Here is an 18,314-nt window from a genome sequence, read left to right as displayed (position 1 = left end):
TCTAATTTCGAGATACAAAATACGATTAAAACAAGAACTTTTGATGGTACACATTCTTTTGAACGACATACTTTTGATAAAATATTATCCCTTATACCTTATCCTTCCACTATATAATACTTAGTGAATCATAAAAAAACAGAAAATTTGTGGTAAAAGTGAATGAGAACTCGATCGAATATTTCATTGAATAGGAGAGAACATGATGTGTAAATTATCTGTAAACGGTTATACTCGTTGACCGTGTACAGATAACATCAATTGTTATTAGCACGAGTTTACTAACCAAATAACTATATTAACGTGTCTAAGTACGAAGTTTGAATTATTCAAAGAGAGATCATTTTTGTATCAGTTACGTGTGAGCGTTGAGTCGGATATAATTTTTGCAACGCGATATTACGAATGGTAATAGTTAAATCTGCTTTTTCTTCCAGTTCTCTCTCTCTCTTTCTCTCTCTCTATCTATCTATCTATGTATCTGTCTATCTACCTATCTCTCTTCTTTCTGTCCATATCTTTATTCTCGCCGCATTTGCTCCATTTTTTATCTCGCTCATTTATTTAATCATTTTATTCCTTTCTTAAAATTCTTTCAATGCACGTACTTCGAGTAGTTTCGCTGTAGGTTTTCTTAAATAAATTTAGTTTTAAATCGATAATCGATCGAAATTTTGCGATAAGATAAAAAGGTGTTTTTTACTGATACAGTGTGTTTTACTGATTTTTCAAATTTAATTCTTTTCTCTTTCTACATAAAGTTGTTGACCTCAACGCTTAGCATTATTATGACATACTTTTGAGCAAGGGTCGCGTAGAGTTACTTCCTAAAGTAGTTTGAGCACGTGACTGGTCATCAAAGTGACCAGTTTTTGTCTTTTATGCTTTCATGAAAAAAGATTTTATGATCGTGTTACGCGTAGTTCTTGTGCGACTAAGATGCGTTATAACGGGTAAAACTTACGAATATCGGTGACTTATTAAAAACGTGATTTTACCATTCTATAAGTCATTCAGTACGTGTTAATCGCAAGCAACGGTAATAACTTATTTCTCTTATATAAATGTAAAGTGTTCCGATCGACAAATAGTATTTAGATAAAGCAAAATCTAATTTCTATTAATTTCTATCTTGTCTGTCGACAATATGAGACAAAATAATAGATAGTAACTCGCAAAAATTGTAAAGTTGGAAAAAAAAAATATGTATCATGAGAAAGGCAGAATTGTGATAGGTATGTATATAATCTTTAAGCCGTGATAAAATTTAAATGATATAGACGAAATAAGAGAGGGAGAAAAGCTGATAACACTAATGTTATTACAAATTTCTTAATTTCTTGCTATTTTTCAAAATTGCAAACTTTCGGTAAACTTTTTGTGACAAATAACGAACAATGGTTCGCAATCGAGGATATTCGTGATAATACGAAAATTAAGGTGTCTCATACCATCGGTTTTTATGTCATTTTAAAAAAATTCGTGGCTTGAAGCGGGAAAGATATAGTAATAGCATCAGTGGAAATTTCAAAAACAAAGAGTTAATTGGAAATGTAAACCACGAGGAAAAGGCAAGGGATGAACGAGGATATATCGGGAGACGTTTTAACGTGGCAGTTATCAGTATTGAAACGTGTTTGTACTCTCCAGATCGCAACTGTTGTACAGCATATTCTATTTCACAATCATCAAGGTACGTACTTTCATTTTATTCGGAATTGAAATAGATTATCACGTTTCGATTGATATGAATCGCGATCGAAACGTTATCGCACTTAACTATATTATTTAACTTTCGATAGCTTATTATCAATAATGTTTTGTTCTTGTTGCTAATACTGATGTTTAATCCACCTTTATTCGGTATCTGCCTTAGTGTCGTCTCAATCTCTATGTGTAATAAAGATAAGCTACTGCATTCCTGTATACCTATACAGTCTCGGTGAAATTTACATGTATAAAAAAAATTGAATATGTAACGTTTGACATCGATTTCTCAAATTTTGTAATAATTGGATAATTTGACAACGTTCTTTTAATATCCGTTCCTTTGATTTCATTTCCGTTCGTTTTTCTTTTTACAACTGAAGAAGGTGTTATACCGTGGTTGGTTGCCAGTGAATAATCATAAGCATAGATACGGAAAAAAAAGTAAATAACTGACTGAGACGTATTCTCTAAGCGATAAATCATGCATTCGATCGATCTTTTCCTTCGATCTTTCAACTAGCAGGAAATATTGCGTTTTACAAAGTACATACATCGTGCAAGTTACGTAAAAAGTATCAAGGGAACATTTTTGTCGTCAACTGCGCGACAACTGCGAAAATTGTAGTCACGCGGCAAACGTCCCTAAGTTCAACTGCAGCCATCGAAACGATCAGTGTTCTCCAATAATGTGTTACCTATATTCAAGAAAATATTCGATTTAATAATTATCACTTCCAACACAATTAAGTTACTTTGTTTCAGATCTTTTGTCTTATTAGAATCGTCGTTCTTGCAACCGGTAAGAATTGAAAATCGTTCATATTCTTCTTTCATTGTCGTTCAAATCTTTGTTATGTATTAGAAGAAATCTCTTATACTACAACAAGAGTCTTTCTTACGTTCATTCGTTGCAGTTAGTACATTCGTCTGTCGTCATTTAGTTGATCGGTTTCGTGTCTTTGTACTAATTGTAAGAAGAATCGTCATACAAAAAGCGTCGTCAAATTTAAGTGAACCGTAAATATATTTCAATGTTTTGTATTAAGGAAAATCTCTAAGGTAAGTCTCTTATGATTTCTTATATTATTACAATGCTTTTTGACAATATCTAATCACGAAAGTTGTACATTCTTAAGTTTAACATTCTTTTTCTAGGATATTCGATAGAGTTTATATTATGTGAAAAAAAGAGCAGAAGCTTAAAACGGAAATGAAAAACAATCGTATTATTGATAAAACGTTTAGTTGATGGTACTTAGAATCGTATCGGATATCTAATGGAGTTGACATCGAGGGAAAAGAAGGTGACTTTCGAAGGTCGCAAAGTCAGAGTCTAAAGAGTTATCACGCGATAATGTCGTAATCTGCCCGACTGTCCAATAATCTGTTTTTAGTGCAGTGGTAGTAAGAATCGCGACAATTCGCGAATCGGCCGTTTCATCGTGGATTATTGGATGTACTGTCATCAAGAATTGCTTTTCATAGACTAGCGTCGTAGTTTTGCAGGTATCAAACAACAGAGAAAAAGTTTAAAAAGCAAAGGACGAATCAATGAAACTCAATGAAATTTGACATTGTTATTTTATTATAGATTTGGCAGTAGTTACTGACACTTTATTGTCATCTCATTTCAGACGTTCAATTAAAGAATGTCGAAGAAACAATGGTTGGTCCTGTTGATGCTGTTTTTGACTTACTTGTTGCTAGGTGCTTCCATTTTCTACCATATCGAGAGTCGCCTAGAAATCGAACGCGTCGAAGAAGCCAAACGTGAACGCATCGAAATTAACGGTGAGCACAGTCGGTCGTGTAATTAAAGAACAAACTAGTATATAGATGATTCGAAATCTTAACAATACAACCTATAAAATTGTTCCTTGCCATTTAATGTTCATATATAATAATTTATACGAATTCGCTATTCGGCAGTTAAAAAATCAATGCAAGTTATCGTCGGCCAATAATATGAGCACATAAAAATCTATTGTACTTTTTTCATTACCGATCAACATTTATTAAAGTTTTAAAAAAGATTCGTCGTAATCTCTCTCTCTCTCTCTCTCTCTCTCTCTCTCTTTACTTCTCTCTTTCTGCTTCAGTTGAACAACAATGAGCAATTGTGATAAAAGATAAATTCGTTGGATCAGTTACTTCAATACTGAGTTACGAAATCGATAGCATGCGAAATCATTCGGATCAGCCACTCCTCAGAAAATTGTTCAGCAAATTCATCGGTTTCCTTTACAAACCGACCGTAAATGTTCATGAATAAAAACGTTTCAACTACTATCCTATCATAGAGATTAAAAGTACAACGTATGTACAATTGTGCGCAACATACACTTTTTTCTGGAATTTTCATTAACTTTGTAACTAGCATTATCGTGACATTAACCATTAAAATTAATAGTTTTGGTCGATTAGAAGATAATTACAGTATATACGATGAGCGAGCAGCTTTTACTTTCACATAATTTGTCATACGTTGCAGAGACAATAATAACAATCAGTTAGCATTTTTAATCAAAACTAATTTTATGATATTATCAAAAATGCATCTTATCGAATTGAGATCAAAAAATTGTAAAGAAATCTGATAATACATTTGAATTGACTCTGATGAATTGAAGATCTTTACCTTTACGGTATGAAATTTGTTATCCGATGTGTTCTTTGTCGAATTGTATTGATGTGACTTCTTTTCCCGGTACACGCACGCATATAAAGTTTCTTAACTAGTTCGAAACAAGTAGAGAACATAAATGATAAACGAATAAAGTGAAACGATAAGATAACGTTCGTCCGAGAACAGGTAGTTTAAATGGGGTATCATGCGAATTTTAAAGAGTGTAGGAGAGCGGGTGAAGTTTAAATTTTGGTTGATTATATCACAATCACGACGCGTGTTTCATTAAATTCGGATTGTGATTCCTCTCTCTCTCTCTCTCTCTCTCTCTCTCTCTCTCTCTCTCTCTTTCTTTCTCTCTCGCTCTCTCTCTCCTATGATAAATTCATTTTATTTTTTCCAATTTTTAAGCACATTACAGATATTTAGATTATGTACGAGTATATTAGATATTAGTATTCAGACTCTGATGCTCATTGTTTTTCAGCTTTACTTCACGCACATTATATGCCTAATCTTAATCACGATCACGATGAAATTCTTGGAAAATTGACACGGTACTGTGGAAAGTCGGTTTATAATTATACCGACAACGAGACGGATCCCCTTAAATGGGATTTTTATAACAGTTTCTATTTTGCTTACACCGTCGTCAGCACGATAGGTACGTACTCGTGTAGTGTACACGATAATATATACATTTTTACACGTTTATGCACAATAAAGATCAGGGAAAAAGCGAGTGAAGATACATGTACTTACATACGAAGTATATTTACGCGATCGTGAATCGTATCGATTTGTAAAAGATTTGGAATGAAATACGAATTTTTCAAAATTACATATCGTATAGTTCGCGAACGTCTGAGTTTCATTTGAAAACTTGAATATTATCGACATCATACTAAAATTCTAAATATTTTTTGGCTAATCATCTATTAAATATACGCAATATAGGTTACGGGAATTTGGCTCCGACGAACATGCTTGGCCGCATTCTGATGATATTTTACGGTCTAATAGGAATACCTATGAATGGAATTTTGTTGACACAACTAGGAGAATTTTTTGGGCACGTATTCGTCAAAGCTCATCAGAAGTACAAATCGTACAAGCGTGACCATAATGACTATTATACCAGAAAATTAACAAAGTTCGAAACGGGAAAAGTTGGGTTGGCTGCACAGATATTCGCTCATTTGATGCCAGGCTTCGTCATGTTCATCTTTTTCCCGGCATTTGTCTTCTCCCATTACGAGGGTTGGAGTTACGACGAAGCTGTTTACTACGCTTTTGTCACATTGACAACCATTGGTTTCGGAGATTACGTGGCAGGTTAGAAAACATTTTGTCACGTTTTTTCGCCGATTCTATTTTTAGCATGAACAGTAACTTGTACAATAAGTTGAGTGAACTGAAATACGCTTGTACTAAAACTGAGACATCGATTAGAATATATCTATGCACAACGTTCTCATTCACTTGACGAAATCTTTTTCACGTGTGCTTGCACGTATTCTACGCCCCTATAACAAAATAAATAGATGGAAACTAATTTTTTTGTACAAATATTCATGTCAGGTTACATTGAAAAAATGCGTATGTAATAAAAAAATTGTCGATGATCTTGCATCGTATTCGTATTCGTATTCATATTCATATTCGATAGGACAGGACAATAGCAAGGGTAGCGGATTTTTCTTTATGTTATACAAGACCTTCCTGATCTGTTGGATTTCGTTTGGATTGGGATACACTGTCATGATTATGACGTTTATCGCACGAGGTATGCGCAGTAAGAAGATTACTAGAATCGAGCATAAACTAGCGATCAATTTGAAGCATACACAAAGTAAAATCTGGAACGAATTCAACAAGGAGATAAACTACCTGCGTCGTGCTTTCAATGAGTTACAGCTATCTAAAGTCAAGGTAAACGAAATCGCATCTCTGATTCTGTACTTTGATCTTTCCCGCTTATATGCTTATTTATATAATGAATCGATATTTCTCTAATATGTTATTATACATTCAAAAACTTTATTCATATATTTTAATACATTTCAGAGAGTATATATCGATGAATGTTATTATGAGATTCCACCTTCGAAATTTCCACGTAGCAATAGCTTTCCTGATCTTCGAGATTTGCTCTATGGTTCAAAAGAGAAAGATAAGTTGTGTAACAGACCTCGACGTCGCGCCAACAGCGAAGTGGTACCGACGGTAAGCGATTTTCTCGAATACGAGCATGATCACCTCCAAAAGCTATGGTCTTGTAATTTGATCGAGATTAACATATTGTTGATCGAAGAATTTATGCAAAAAATGCCTTTTGACCGGCGTTTGCTATTTTTCATGAAATGTTGCCTTCAATCCATTCTTCTGTGGAAGCAAAGGTGCATTTTTTAACACCGTGCGTATCATTTTCACTTTCAGTGTCACAACCGATCACTAATTCTAAGGTTTTTTGTTGATCTAATATTCACGTTTGAATTAGAATTATTATTTTAATATAGTTATAATATTTAATATAGAATATGTTATTTTAATACATAGAATTATTGTAATATATAGAGAACAATCATTTTCCGAATCACTAGTATTGTTACTCGAACAATCAAACAAAGCATTTGCATAAAATTTATCAAAAATTCCTTCTTCGCTAAAAAATTCGCGATGCGCCATTTTTGAAAATATAACGCCAAAAAAGTTGTCTTTATAATATGCAAAAGGTTATAAGAAAACCTAACGTGACAAAAGGTGAATGATAAACACGATCACAAACTCTATAATAAGCACTTTATAAATTTTGAGCTCTAATAACTTTATACGATGGTTCTATCTGGACCTCTCTCTATTATCTAAATGTTATCTCTTTCTTTGAATACGTCCCCGGTCAACAATATTTGCGTAATACAACAATCTGTTAACACATGTTTTTCATTGCTCCATAGGAAGATCAAATAACTCGCGTCGTTTCTGAGACTGATCTTCAAAGAATCGACAAAACGGCAACATTCGCAACTCATGCGATGGTTCAGCCAGCAGAATTGTTGGCAAGATTGGTTAATATTCTTGGTTACATACCACCAGCTACAGAGGATACTGGAGCTGATGATTCGAATCAGACAACTTTCATTAGCCAAGATACCGGATATCGTGGTAACAGACTCGAAGAAAATAACAGTAAAGTATATTCGGAGGAAGAGCCAACTTACACGTCCAGTACTGGACCTGGACTCTGGACCATCGGCCATGAAAAAATACCAGCATATCGCTTTGCTAATCCTCGTTCAAGAGCGGCTAGTGAGATCAGACTACACGAGACGAGGAAAGAAGATCGAAACACGGAACGAACCTGGTCCGGTCCAACGGCAGCTAGAAAAATTCATGAATTGATGAAATCGCGAATAAGCGAATCATCTGGCAAAGAACATGGCATTAAAGAAAGAAAATTTTCTAAACTTCGTAACTTTGCATTAACAAGATCTGTTTCCAAAGCACTGGTTTCATCTGCTCCTTGGAAAGGTCGTTTCTCAATGAGTTCAGAAAAAAAGAACTCGGAGTTAGATCACGAGATTAACAGGGAAACCGGACAATCATTCCCATTGGGATCGGTAGCGATCGATGATAGACGAGACTCGACCACTTCAAATCTACGGAGACATTATTACACTCATACTGGTGCAGGTAGCAATCTTAATACAGAAACTACTAATAATTTGCTCGAGGAAACCAGTTTAGCCGATTTTTTGAGAGCCCTCACTGCTCTTCATGCGAGCGTCGTTACGAATGGCAGTTGGACCTCAGCTACGAACACCGATCAGATTCAACGTAATCAACCTCGAAGAAAAATGGGCACTGCTTCCTTGACACCGCCGAAACTTCCCAGTTTGTTCACGTTATTTTCGCCTTCTCCGCCTACATCGACAACTCAAAGTAATCAAAATACGATTACGCAAGAGTTTAATGCAAACTCGAACGAAAACAAGCTCCCTTGGCCTCAAAACCGACGAGAGTCGAGAAGAGGTAGTTTGGTATTCGTTGCACCTACTACTACAAAATCGAGAAGATTTTCTTTAAGACCAGTAGCGACACCCATTAGTCCTCCAACGCCTCCGAAGAACGATACACCATTCTTATCGGTGAGTTCGGTGATCCATCAAGAATCGATTAAAACATTTTTTGCCTTCAAAAACGAAAGGAATCCTCAATTTCGTCGCCTTTTATCCTGTTCCGTCCTTTCACGTGACATCGCGTTTCATGCTATTTACACTTACCTACTTTTACTTTTTTTTAGGATTCACAACAAATGCCATACGAAAGTAGATCAACGTCCTTGTTTGAATCACTCAAAGAACCTCTTATTTCAACAGAGAGAGCACCGGGACTTTCAACGCCAATAAAATCATTTTTAAACGATCGGCGTTTCTCGCTACGACCTACTCAAAATCCGAACGGATGTTCAATAGATAATAATCCCGCCGCTCTCGTTCCTACGCTCAAAGCTGTACCTCGTTGGAAGGCTGGGATGTTACAACGACAAATCAGTCAAATGAATCTTCGACGTCGAGCCAGAGCCTTCAGTTTGAGCGACGTTCACGCTGAAGATCTCAAAGAAAGAGCCGAGCCTTTTGATCTATCGTCCAGTAATTGCAAGAAACATAATTATGATGCAAAAGAATATCATAAAGATATATCTCCGAATAAATCCGAGAGAGAAGATTTGAAAAATGACAGATTCGCAAAATCCATTGAAAATTCGGATCAGTTTGCGTCTTCGGTTTGTACTTCAGCTGAACGATATTCGTCGTTTTCGCAAGAAAGTGCTTTAACGAATTCTGTTCGACTCGAAGAAAAGAACGTGCGAATTTTTGAACCACACAATCAATCCACTTCAAGTATAGCCTCGACCGAGAATATCAATCATTTGAACGAACATACTTCTTGTCCCCCGTTAGATATATACAACGAAGAAAAATTCGCTTCATCCAGCACAGAGAAACAGGTATCCTCGAACGATTCTTCTACTACTAATGACTCTACTCTCAATTATAATTCATTCACCGATATTGATACATTACAGGAATTACAAGAATCATTAGTGGAAGTGAAAATAGAGAACCCCATTACGAATATCGTTCGTAATCCTTTTACAGCTGATGTTTCTCTAAATAATTCGCTTGATTCACTTTCAGAGCTGAAAGTCGAAAAGCATGGATCGCACTTGCCTATTAATAAATCGTGACATGAGGTATTTGCTGAACGTCAAACTTACATATATCTGCACTCATTTTACAGTCGGACTGTCCTTCGGACTGTATCGAAGTACAGCAAATCTCAGACGATAAATGAAAGACCAAACGACGATATGACGATAAACAAGGAACGAAGAATTTATATGTATATACATTGTACAGAAACTTTTAGTCTTCAGTCATTGTACAGAAACTTTATAATTGTTTCCCAAAAGCTGTCGCTTTCTGTTATGATCAATTTCAAGGAAACAAAAGATTGAAATTTAAATTGGAGAAGAGAGATTATTGCAAAGAAAAAGAGATCGAACGTTCTTTTCTCGTTATATCATCGATATCAATATATTAAGTTTCTTTAAGTATCCCTACTTTTACTGTTATACTTATTTACTAGTTTTATTTCCTACTCTTTTCTTTTGCTTTCTTTCACTGCTACAAATGACCGTTACGAAAACGAAACTGGACGTCAAGTTATCACGATTTCTAAAAGAGATAATTATTTCGCGAAAAATTATTTCGAAGATCTAGTATTTTTGATACCCATGTATTTTTATTCAATCATTCGATACAATAAATTATGTATAATTTAGTTTACACAGGAACGCAGTTTTCTTCTTTCTTCAAGTGCCGAGTTTCAAGCAAGTTACCGTGCAATGTATCGGCAAAAAGTGACACTTGACAAAGGATTGAACAATCACTGTTTGGTATGATACTATTAGACTGTATAAATTAACGATGCTCGATGTTCGAATAATGTATTGTATATTTCTACAACCTTTTTCTTATCTCTTCAATTAAATTTGCTCGGGGGATCGAAATTTCTGTACGCGACATAACGTCTCTCAATGTAAGTTCTCCCCTAGCCAATTCTCCTTCACCGATTATTATAGCCAACGGTATTCCACTTTCTTCGCAATACTGTAATTGCGCAAGCAATTTTACGTTTCTTTTGTAAGACTGTTCGGCTTTCACCCCAGCATCCCAAAGAATTGACAAAAGTTTCATTCGTTCTTCATGCAAATTCTTTTGTGCAGTCGCTACAAACACCTCAACTTCGGTGGTTCGCGTTTTCACACCTTCCTTATTCAACTTTGTCTCTAGGACGTTGAAAATTCGTTCGACGCCCAACGACAAGCCAACACAGGGAATCGATTTGTGTTTGCTATCAAACATTCCAACCAAATTGTCATAACGACCACCACCTGCGACGCTACCAACGCCAACGTCGTCACCTGCAAAAGAAAATAAAATAACTCGTTTGCAGATGAAAGAACTTTTCAAGTTTTTGAATCCTATTAATACAAATTGTTTTAAAATGTTGTGAAACTCTTTAAGAATTTACCAGTCAATATCGCTTCGAAGATTACACCTGTATAATAATCAAGTCCTCTAGCAAGGCTAAGATCAAAAGTTACTTTGTCTGTCACTTGCAATATATTGCAGTACTTGTATAATAATTCCATAGATTCAAGGCCTTTCGTCGCCGATTCGTATTTCATTAATTCGCTGTCTTCTCTTAGCTCAGAAATTAATTCTATTCCACCGAATCGCGACACGTAAATGCCAATTTTGTCAGTACTGGATTCATCCAGACCTTTCTCTTCAATTATTTCTTTTTTGACTTCTGACCACGAATTTTTATCCAGTTTATCAATAGCAGAACACACAGCACGAAATTTATTACTTGGAACACCACAGGCAGCAAATATACCATCCAATAGCAATCTGTGGTTCAATCTAATTGTATAAGGTCCTACATCCAGAGATTGTAATGCCTCGGAAATAATGCGTATGCATTCTGCATCTGGTATCATAGGATCGTACTGCCCGGCTATGTCGAAATCCTTTGATATGGAGAAGATCAAATATCAATGATAGGTTCGTCAACAGCATTATTCTTAATATATGTTATTGGACTTACGCATTGGTAGAACTCTCTGTATCTACCCCTTGTCGTAGATGGATTGTCCCTTCGATAAACTTTTGCTATATGATACCTTTTTATGGAAGAGATTTTTCCCATGGCCAGATATCTAGCAAAGGGTACAGTTAAGTCATATCTAAGGGACAAAATTTCTCCACCTTGATCCTTCAAGTCATAGATCAACTTTGAATCTTCTCCATATTTTCCTGTCAAAACTTCCTAAATTGGAAATAATTTTTACTTAAAATATGGAACAGAAAATCTGGTTACTCAAATCATAATGGACAATTTTTGCATACTTTCCGTTCAAATATAGGAGTATCTATTGTTTCTGCACCATGCTTTTTAAACACTGCAACTATTTTATCCAATACTGTAAGTCGTAGTGCCATTTGTTCAGGACCATAATCCCTTGTACCTTTAGGTGTTTTCAGAAGAAGTTTGGAAGATGCCTCGCCATTTTTTTCTCCTAGTTGAGCTTTCAATTCCAATAATTTAGTAACTTCCTCTGCAATCTACACAAAATTAAAAATTAATTGATGCTTGCTTAACACACAGATCTCAAATTAACTTTAAAGATGGGATATATTTAATACAATCTTTCTTTTTATCGTTGTTCATCACAGAAAACTGCCTATATAATTTGCGTACCTTTAGCCTCGAAAGCATCGATGCATGGTAATATTTTCGTGCAGGTAGTAAGGCATTGGTCCACATCAAACATAACATCACAAACGATCCAGTCATTTAAAAGAACCAGAATCAAAGAGAAAAGTCTGCCTCAATGTTGATTATTAAACTAGCCGAAAGAACAAATAGTACCATATAAGTAGACTAGCAAGCAAATGCTATAAATTATATGGTTTATGTAATATAGCTGATATAAACATGTACAATTAATACAGTTTCCCAAGAAGAGAAATTTCATAGGGAGACGTTAACCGATGCGTGCAAATTTTTATAAACATGCCTATATATAATTTATAGCGATTTTGTTTGCCAGAGAACAACCACCTCACCTTTCGATCAATTATGTTTCGGTCGGAAAGGCGAAGGTTGCTTATGTGATCGACCTTTCTCATTAGAGGAGTAATTGATCCTTCCGGATCGGGAAACGTGTTACGTTCAATTCGATCGAAATTTTGAATGTTTGCGAACCATCTTTTCAAATGTGGCCATTTGAAGAGCCGATCATTAACGAAGGTTACGCAGAAATCAAAGAATATTGTATCTTTCGTAGTAGGAACCCATCCACACACATAACTGACATCCCCGAAATCGTGGTTAATATTTTCTAAATGCGCTTCTAAGTTCGAAGTCGTTGAATCCTGAAGAATGGAAAATAATATACTACGGTCTCTGTCAGAGGTTAGATCCAGATGAAAGATCGAAGATGTTTTGTCATAAGATGCTGGTAAATTTATTCATGAGAACAAGTCAAAAAACGAAAAATTCGTGGACAAGACATTTGTAAAAAGACCCTAATCACAAACAATTATTACAATTACAATTATAATTGTAACTCAAATATAAACTCAAATACAATTCAAGCACATGGAGACGAAATTTACTGTTACCAGAAGGTATCGCCTGTTCAGTTATATTAAAAAATTCGTGACAAAAAGGATATACAAGTCTGTAATACGTAAAAGTAATTGCTCCTACCTGGACACTGTTGGCTTTAGCAGCTTTCAGTTTCCGTACAATTTCTCCTTGTTGTTTCACCTGCTCCAGCAACTTTTCATCGATTTCGTCAGCCATAATGCGTGATTCGGTCTTTCTCCGTCTAACTCCAATTCCAAACGCTTCATGCAACACGGCATCACTGCGCCTTCCAGCAGGTTACATCCAACGATTGTACTCAGATTTACTACGGTCTGCTCATTTGACCGACTTTACAATTCCATTCGATTCGCGTGTTTGACGCGTGTGTTCGTGAAAGGATGAACAGATTTTCTTCATCACATTCATATCCAATCTGTTTTTCGAATAGATACGAAATGGTGGACAATATTGATTCATTTGTCATTAATGCTAGAAAGACTATCCGATATATTGATAACTGATATTTTTCTTTTCTGTGATTTATCAGAATCAAAAAATTGTCAGTACAAAATTGATATGGAATAGCTTTCGGAATGCGATGACAAACTTTCAACATCTTGATGAATTTTGAAACCGATAAATTTTTAAGATTATACAATATATTTTTAATAATATTGTAAATATATACGATATATTTGTTAATAAGGGAGAAATTCTTCAATAACAAAGGAACAACATGTAAGAAACGTATGAATTAATAATTTAAACACTATAGTTTGGCTTACAGCGCAGGATTAGTATTTGACGTGAAATCTCACATAGAGGTTATGTGTATAACCCATTTATACATACATATAGAGCTTATACTAACGAAGGGGCACTAATAGTGCGTGTCGATAGGATTGACAGAGAGAGAGAGAGATATTTTTCTGTTTCAAATCTCAATTGTACCCGCTGGCCACGTGACCACATACCCGTAATTATGTCATCTGACAACCCTGTTTCATTGCATTGCTTAAACTCGAATCACTAAAAGTGATTAAGTATTTCTTTGATCATTTATTAAAATTTTTGTACAATTAAAAAATATACAATAATAATGTTAAAATCAATAAATAGGATAAATAGGATCCGGAACGATATGGTGTAGAACATAATTTAGTTTCTAAAATAATAAAAAAAATATAAACATAAAAGCAAGTAAATAAAACAAATACATATGAATATACATAATATTCATATACATATAATACATATAAAACAAAATAATCATCTATGATCTTGAGAAAGAGCACAATATTTAAGAAATATTAAAATTGCTGGGAATATTGAATTAAATACAATACGTTTGATCAAGTTTTAATAATCTATTTTACATTTATTCATTACGAAATAATATTAGTTGTGTCAACTTCTCGCTCTTTACAAGAAGATAACGATTACGAACACTACGAAATCTCAAATGAGTTGACTGTCTTAAAGAAAAAATCTTCTCTCTAATTATATGTGCATTCGATTACAGCTGAGTATACAGCTTAGACTTTGCATCTTATGGGATTTTGAATCACCCTCTGCGATTTACAGCGATGAGTATAGAAATTATATTCAATCCGACTAATAAAGTTGGTGAAGTCACAGACGAGCTTGATGAGATTAACAGGAGTAAAAATCTGTTGTAAAGATACCGCTCTGGTCACAAGAACTATACAATGAAATAAGTTCTTGTAGCGTAAAACCACAGCGAATATAACTCGTTTGTGGTAGAACTAAATACAATAGGTTCTCGTATATTCTAGCGTCAGAAAGGAAATGAAAGTGCTCACGCCCGTAGTTCTAGTTGTTTCACAGTATAGGCGCTGCATCATGCGGTCAAGTGCTGAAGTAAACTAAAGTTAGCATATACAAAAACCTATAAAGTTAAGGATCTGCCCCGTTTGGTTGCAATTTATCATATACAAGAATCTATGTATTTAAGCTTAAAGTTAGGGATGTGACCTGTTTGGTTGCACACTAGCATAGACAAGAATCTATTAAGCTCCACGCTACAAGAACCTATTTAATTCCACGGTTGTACGGAAAAGTTCATATCTACTTTTCTATCCGAGATAGACAAGTATGAGAATGATAAAATCACGCAATAATGAAAGTAATTGTAAGTTGCCTAAGAAAAAGAAATTAATTGTTTACTATATTTTTTTAGAGAAGAAAAGAGAATATTCTGTCCCAAACGATAATCAATCAGTGGAATGATACGATAATTTTAATATATCTTTTATACATAATATTGTTTTAGATTTAACATTATATTTATTTCCGTCACGATAATGTTTTTGTTATAGTAAAATGAAAATATCAATTTTTTAGCAATAAATTGGTGAGCAATAAATAATATTTCTGACAAAATGTATGTATCTCAGGTATATTTATAAAAAGGATAAAAATAAAAAAACCAGTTGACTATAGGCCAAGATGTAGGGACATGAAGACGTAACAACTAATTTGTGCAACCATGTAACTAACCACGCTTTCTATTCATCTTACTTTCATTACTGACTCCACTTTATTAATTCTAGGAATATTATTTTTGTTAAAATTAGAAGGATTATATTAAGATGAACATTTCACACTATATTGAAAACAGACGACACTTCTCATATGGTATCTAGCGAAAGAATGACAAAAAAGTAGAAGAGGGATTGTGAAAGATGAAATAAAAATACGAAATCTTTTAACGAAAATTTAAAATAAAAAAAATGTCTTAAAAAATATGGGAAATTATGTCAACATTGATAGCGAAAATTTCACTTCAGGAGAAAATCGAAAATTTTTATGAAAATTTAATATATCTATGAATTTTTTACACAAAGATGCGGCAGTCTGGGAAAACGATGACACATATAAAATGGGGATAGAAATAGTACAAAATATCAGAATATAATAATTTATTAACAAAAAACAATGAAAATAATAAATATATTTACAAATATTAGATATACCTAATATGTATGTATGTCTCTATGTCAATACACCGTTCTATAAAGGAAAACTATCCAATATGTTTAAGTCAAATTTTACACTTGTATTATTCAAGTATAAATTTGTGCCTTCGAGGAAATCCCAACTGCTCTTCGCCCTTTCTTTTAGCTCTTGAGACTTGCACCCTTCTTTCTTTATGTCTTCTCGGGCACGGATCTTCTTCACTTTTAACAGAAGGTTCTCCTTCGAATGCTCCTAGAATCATCGAAGAAATTAATTCTTCAGAAACTGTAGAATTCGGAACACGATTGTTTTGTAGGATGACTTCATAGTGATCGTTTTGTTTTACTTTACGAATAAGAGAGTTTCGGCGGTCAGCAGGAAATCACATTCTCGCCTTTTGCGACGAAGAGTCCTCTTCTCGGACGAAGATGTCGGGATTCATCCTCTTTTTTCTAATTCATTTTCCTCTTCCCGTACGAATATATGTATACTACTATGCATCTAATAGAAATAAAACCAGGAAAGTAAGACGTATTTTTCCCAAAAATATTCAATAATATTTATTTCTAAAATAACAGAGTACGATTATATACGAAGTTGGCGTAAAATAATTAAAATTTACTTTTTACAAGGATAAAATGACAGTGAAGCTGAGATAAATTTAGAAGTCAGTATATCGGCATAACATACAGGGTTATCCACTTAATTCGGAACCCGCGTTTACAAGACATTGAGAATGACAGTAGTGTAACATGTACGTTTACTACTAAAATCAAATATTGCAAGCCATCTATGTGCTGTCGATCGATCTGATCGATGCCTGTGTGAGGTGTCCTGTTATATCTCAACTGTTTAACTTGTTCCTTATTGTTACACTCGACATATTCACAGCAAAACGGTCCAAAATCAGGTAATAATAGTCAATTTATAGAAAGAAATCGTTAACAAATTTTAAAGTACGACGTAGTAGAAAATATTTAATATGGTAAGGATGAAAATTTCTGAACTAAATAAAAAAAGGACCACAATGTTTGTAAGAATGTAAACAATTTCATCGTAATTTGCAGTAACTGTGACACTTGTAAGAAAATCTGAAGTTCGAACACCTGGGTCGGCTGCCTGACTTTCGTCACCCTTGAACGTCGGAAGAGAAAGAGTGAACACTTGAGAGCGTTATAAATTAAGCCCTCTCCCCCCCCCCCATATGATGTCATAGACCAACGGTCCCGACGTTTTGCAACTGCGACGCCTGATTTTTCCGAGTATTCTTGATACAATCATCGAATCAAAGTAAAACCACGTGAGTTCAGCATTTCCGAATCTAGAGAACGTGCTGTGAACATGACTACCTTGAATTCGCTTCTAAATAAATAAAAATAAAGTTACGTTGCAATTACATTTCAGATAAGATATCAGAAAAAAATTGAGCTATATGTGGGAATAAAGGAATTCGCTAGCTCGCTTTGAAATTTGGGGGCGCGCAGGAACATGAAAACCTGCGAGGTTTGCTTTTTCAGTGATCGTTCTCTGCTTATTGTAACGTCTTTCGTTTACGAAGAAACTTTTTCTTTCTTATTTTTTTTTACGAATTATATCGTGCTTTATGTTATTTTAATTACAAAAATATCACGGATATGTTGATGAAAGTTTCATTAAAAAATGGATCAATAATATAAAAGTTTTAATATAAAAATTTACTCGCCACTATCTCTGTAATCAGTAGTAGATATTCAATAAAGAAACGCTATGTAATTGTTTTATTGTAAATCCTAAGATATCAAAATGGTCTAAAATGCCCGTACTGTGAGTATGTCTTAATTCACCTTCGTCTGCAGACACAATTCTTTCTCAACTATTGTTGCGTTTTTTGATAATACAGGGAACATTCGATAATCGTACAAAAATCGGGACCTAAGTGTTGCAATAATGGAAATGTAGAAACCATTCTGTTTCTCGAAACTGAGGTCTTAGACGTATTAGACGTAGAAAATGACAATGAAAGTGAAAAAGAAGGAGAGACTGACAATCAAAGCGATCCACAAATATTAAAGGCCCGCCATAAGGTGAGATCTTTAACACAAAATTCAAACTTTTTTATTTTTTCGAGATAGTTGAATTCGTCTCAACAAACATCGGCGTACATACTAAGGAAAAAGAATACGTGGTTCCATGCAACAGTGAAAAAATATTCATGCCAGTACAGTGTATGAAAAAATATACACGCCAAGTGCCAAAGATTAATGTTAAATTTAAATGGTGTATGGAAAAATAT

The 18,314-nt window shown here is 34.4% G+C and overlaps 2 protein-coding genes across 9 annotated transcripts; one reads left to right on the top strand and one right to left on the bottom strand.

Annotated features, from left to right (window-relative positions):
* The first annotated feature begins 206 nt into the window (after positions 1-206).
* On the top strand, positions 207-10,188 carry Ork1 (open rectifier K[+] channel 1). Of its 5 annotated transcripts, none has more exons than XM_069114441.1 (13): positions 207-1,693; positions 2,094-2,509; positions 2,625-2,769; positions 2,866-3,014; positions 3,105-3,216; positions 3,345-3,501; positions 4,824-5,000; positions 5,294-5,671; positions 6,006-6,268; positions 6,404-6,562; positions 7,294-8,484; positions 8,640-9,347; positions 9,426-10,188. In XM_069114441.1, the coding sequence occupies exons 6-13, from the start codon at positions 3,360-3,362 to the stop codon at positions 9,585-9,587; spliced, it is 3,180 nt and encodes a 1,059-aa protein (XP_068970542.1). In that variant the 5' UTR covers positions 207-1,693; positions 2,094-2,509; positions 2,625-2,769; positions 2,866-3,014; positions 3,105-3,216; positions 3,345-3,359; the 3' UTR covers positions 9,588-10,188. The 5 variants fall into 5 exon arrangements, with proteins under 5 accessions (XP_068970542.1, XP_068970544.1, XP_068970543.1 ...); XM_069114443.1 differs by having other exon boundaries at positions 2,866-3,027; positions 3,110-3,216; XM_069114442.1 differs by having other exon boundaries at positions 2,866-3,027.
* HisRS (histidine--tRNA ligase) lies at positions 10,120-13,634 on the bottom strand. 4 transcript variants are annotated; one of them, XM_069114445.1, is made up of 6 exons: positions 13,184-13,634; positions 12,538-12,846; positions 11,818-12,033; positions 11,516-11,737; positions 10,937-11,438; positions 10,120-10,826 (listed from the first exon to the last, which is right to left on the bottom strand). In XM_069114445.1, the coding sequence occupies exons 1-6, from the start codon at positions 13,277-13,279 to the stop codon at positions 10,363-10,365; spliced, it is 1,809 nt and encodes a 602-aa protein (XP_068970546.1). In that variant the 5' UTR covers positions 13,280-13,634; the 3' UTR covers positions 10,120-10,362. The 4 variants fall into 4 exon arrangements, with proteins under 4 accessions (XP_068970546.1, XP_068970547.1, XP_068970549.1 ...); XM_069114446.1 differs by lacking the exon at positions 12,538-12,846 and adding an exon at positions 12,170-12,317 and having other exon boundaries at positions 13,184-13,630; XM_069114448.1 differs by lacking the exon at positions 13,184-13,634 and adding an exon at positions 12,170-12,317 and having other exon boundaries at positions 12,538-12,677.
* Positions 13,635-18,314: the final 4,680 nt, after the last annotated feature.

This window comes from Bombus flavifrons, chromosome 6, assembly GCF_040668555.2.
Source record: "Bombus flavifrons isolate JBK064 chromosome 6, iyBomFlav1_principal, whole genome shotgun sequence".
Lineage (NCBI taxonomy): Eukaryota > Metazoa > Arthropoda > Insecta > Hymenoptera > Apidae > Bombus > Bombus flavifrons.
The sequence above is the reverse complement of the archived record's forward strand: the minus strand, read 5'-3'. Positions and strand labels throughout refer to the sequence as shown.

Coding starts and splice junctions, on each gene's coding strand:
- Ork1 (XM_069114440.1), top strand. CDS start 3,360: ATGTCGAAGAAACAATGGTTGGTCCTGTTGATGCTGTTTTTGACTTAC. Junction 5,672..6,005: donor TTTCGGAGATTACGTGGCAG/GTTAGAAAACAT, acceptor CATATTCGATAG/GACAGGACAATAGCAAGGGT. Junction 6,269..6,403: donor TACAGCTATCTAAAGTCAAG/GTAAACGAAATC, acceptor AATACATTTCAG/AGAGTATATATCGATGAATG.
- HisRS (XM_069114445.1), bottom strand. CDS start 13,279: ATGGCTGACGAAATCGATGAAAAGTTGCTGGAGCAGGTGAAACAACAA. Junction 12,034..12,537: donor GAAACATAATTGATCGAAAG/GTGAGGTGGTTG, acceptor AATTTTGTGTAG/ATTGCAGAGGAAGTTACTAA. Junction 10,827..10,936: donor CTTCGAAGCGATATTGACTG/GTAAATTCTTAA, acceptor TTTCTTTTGCAG/GTGACGACGTTGGCGTTGGT.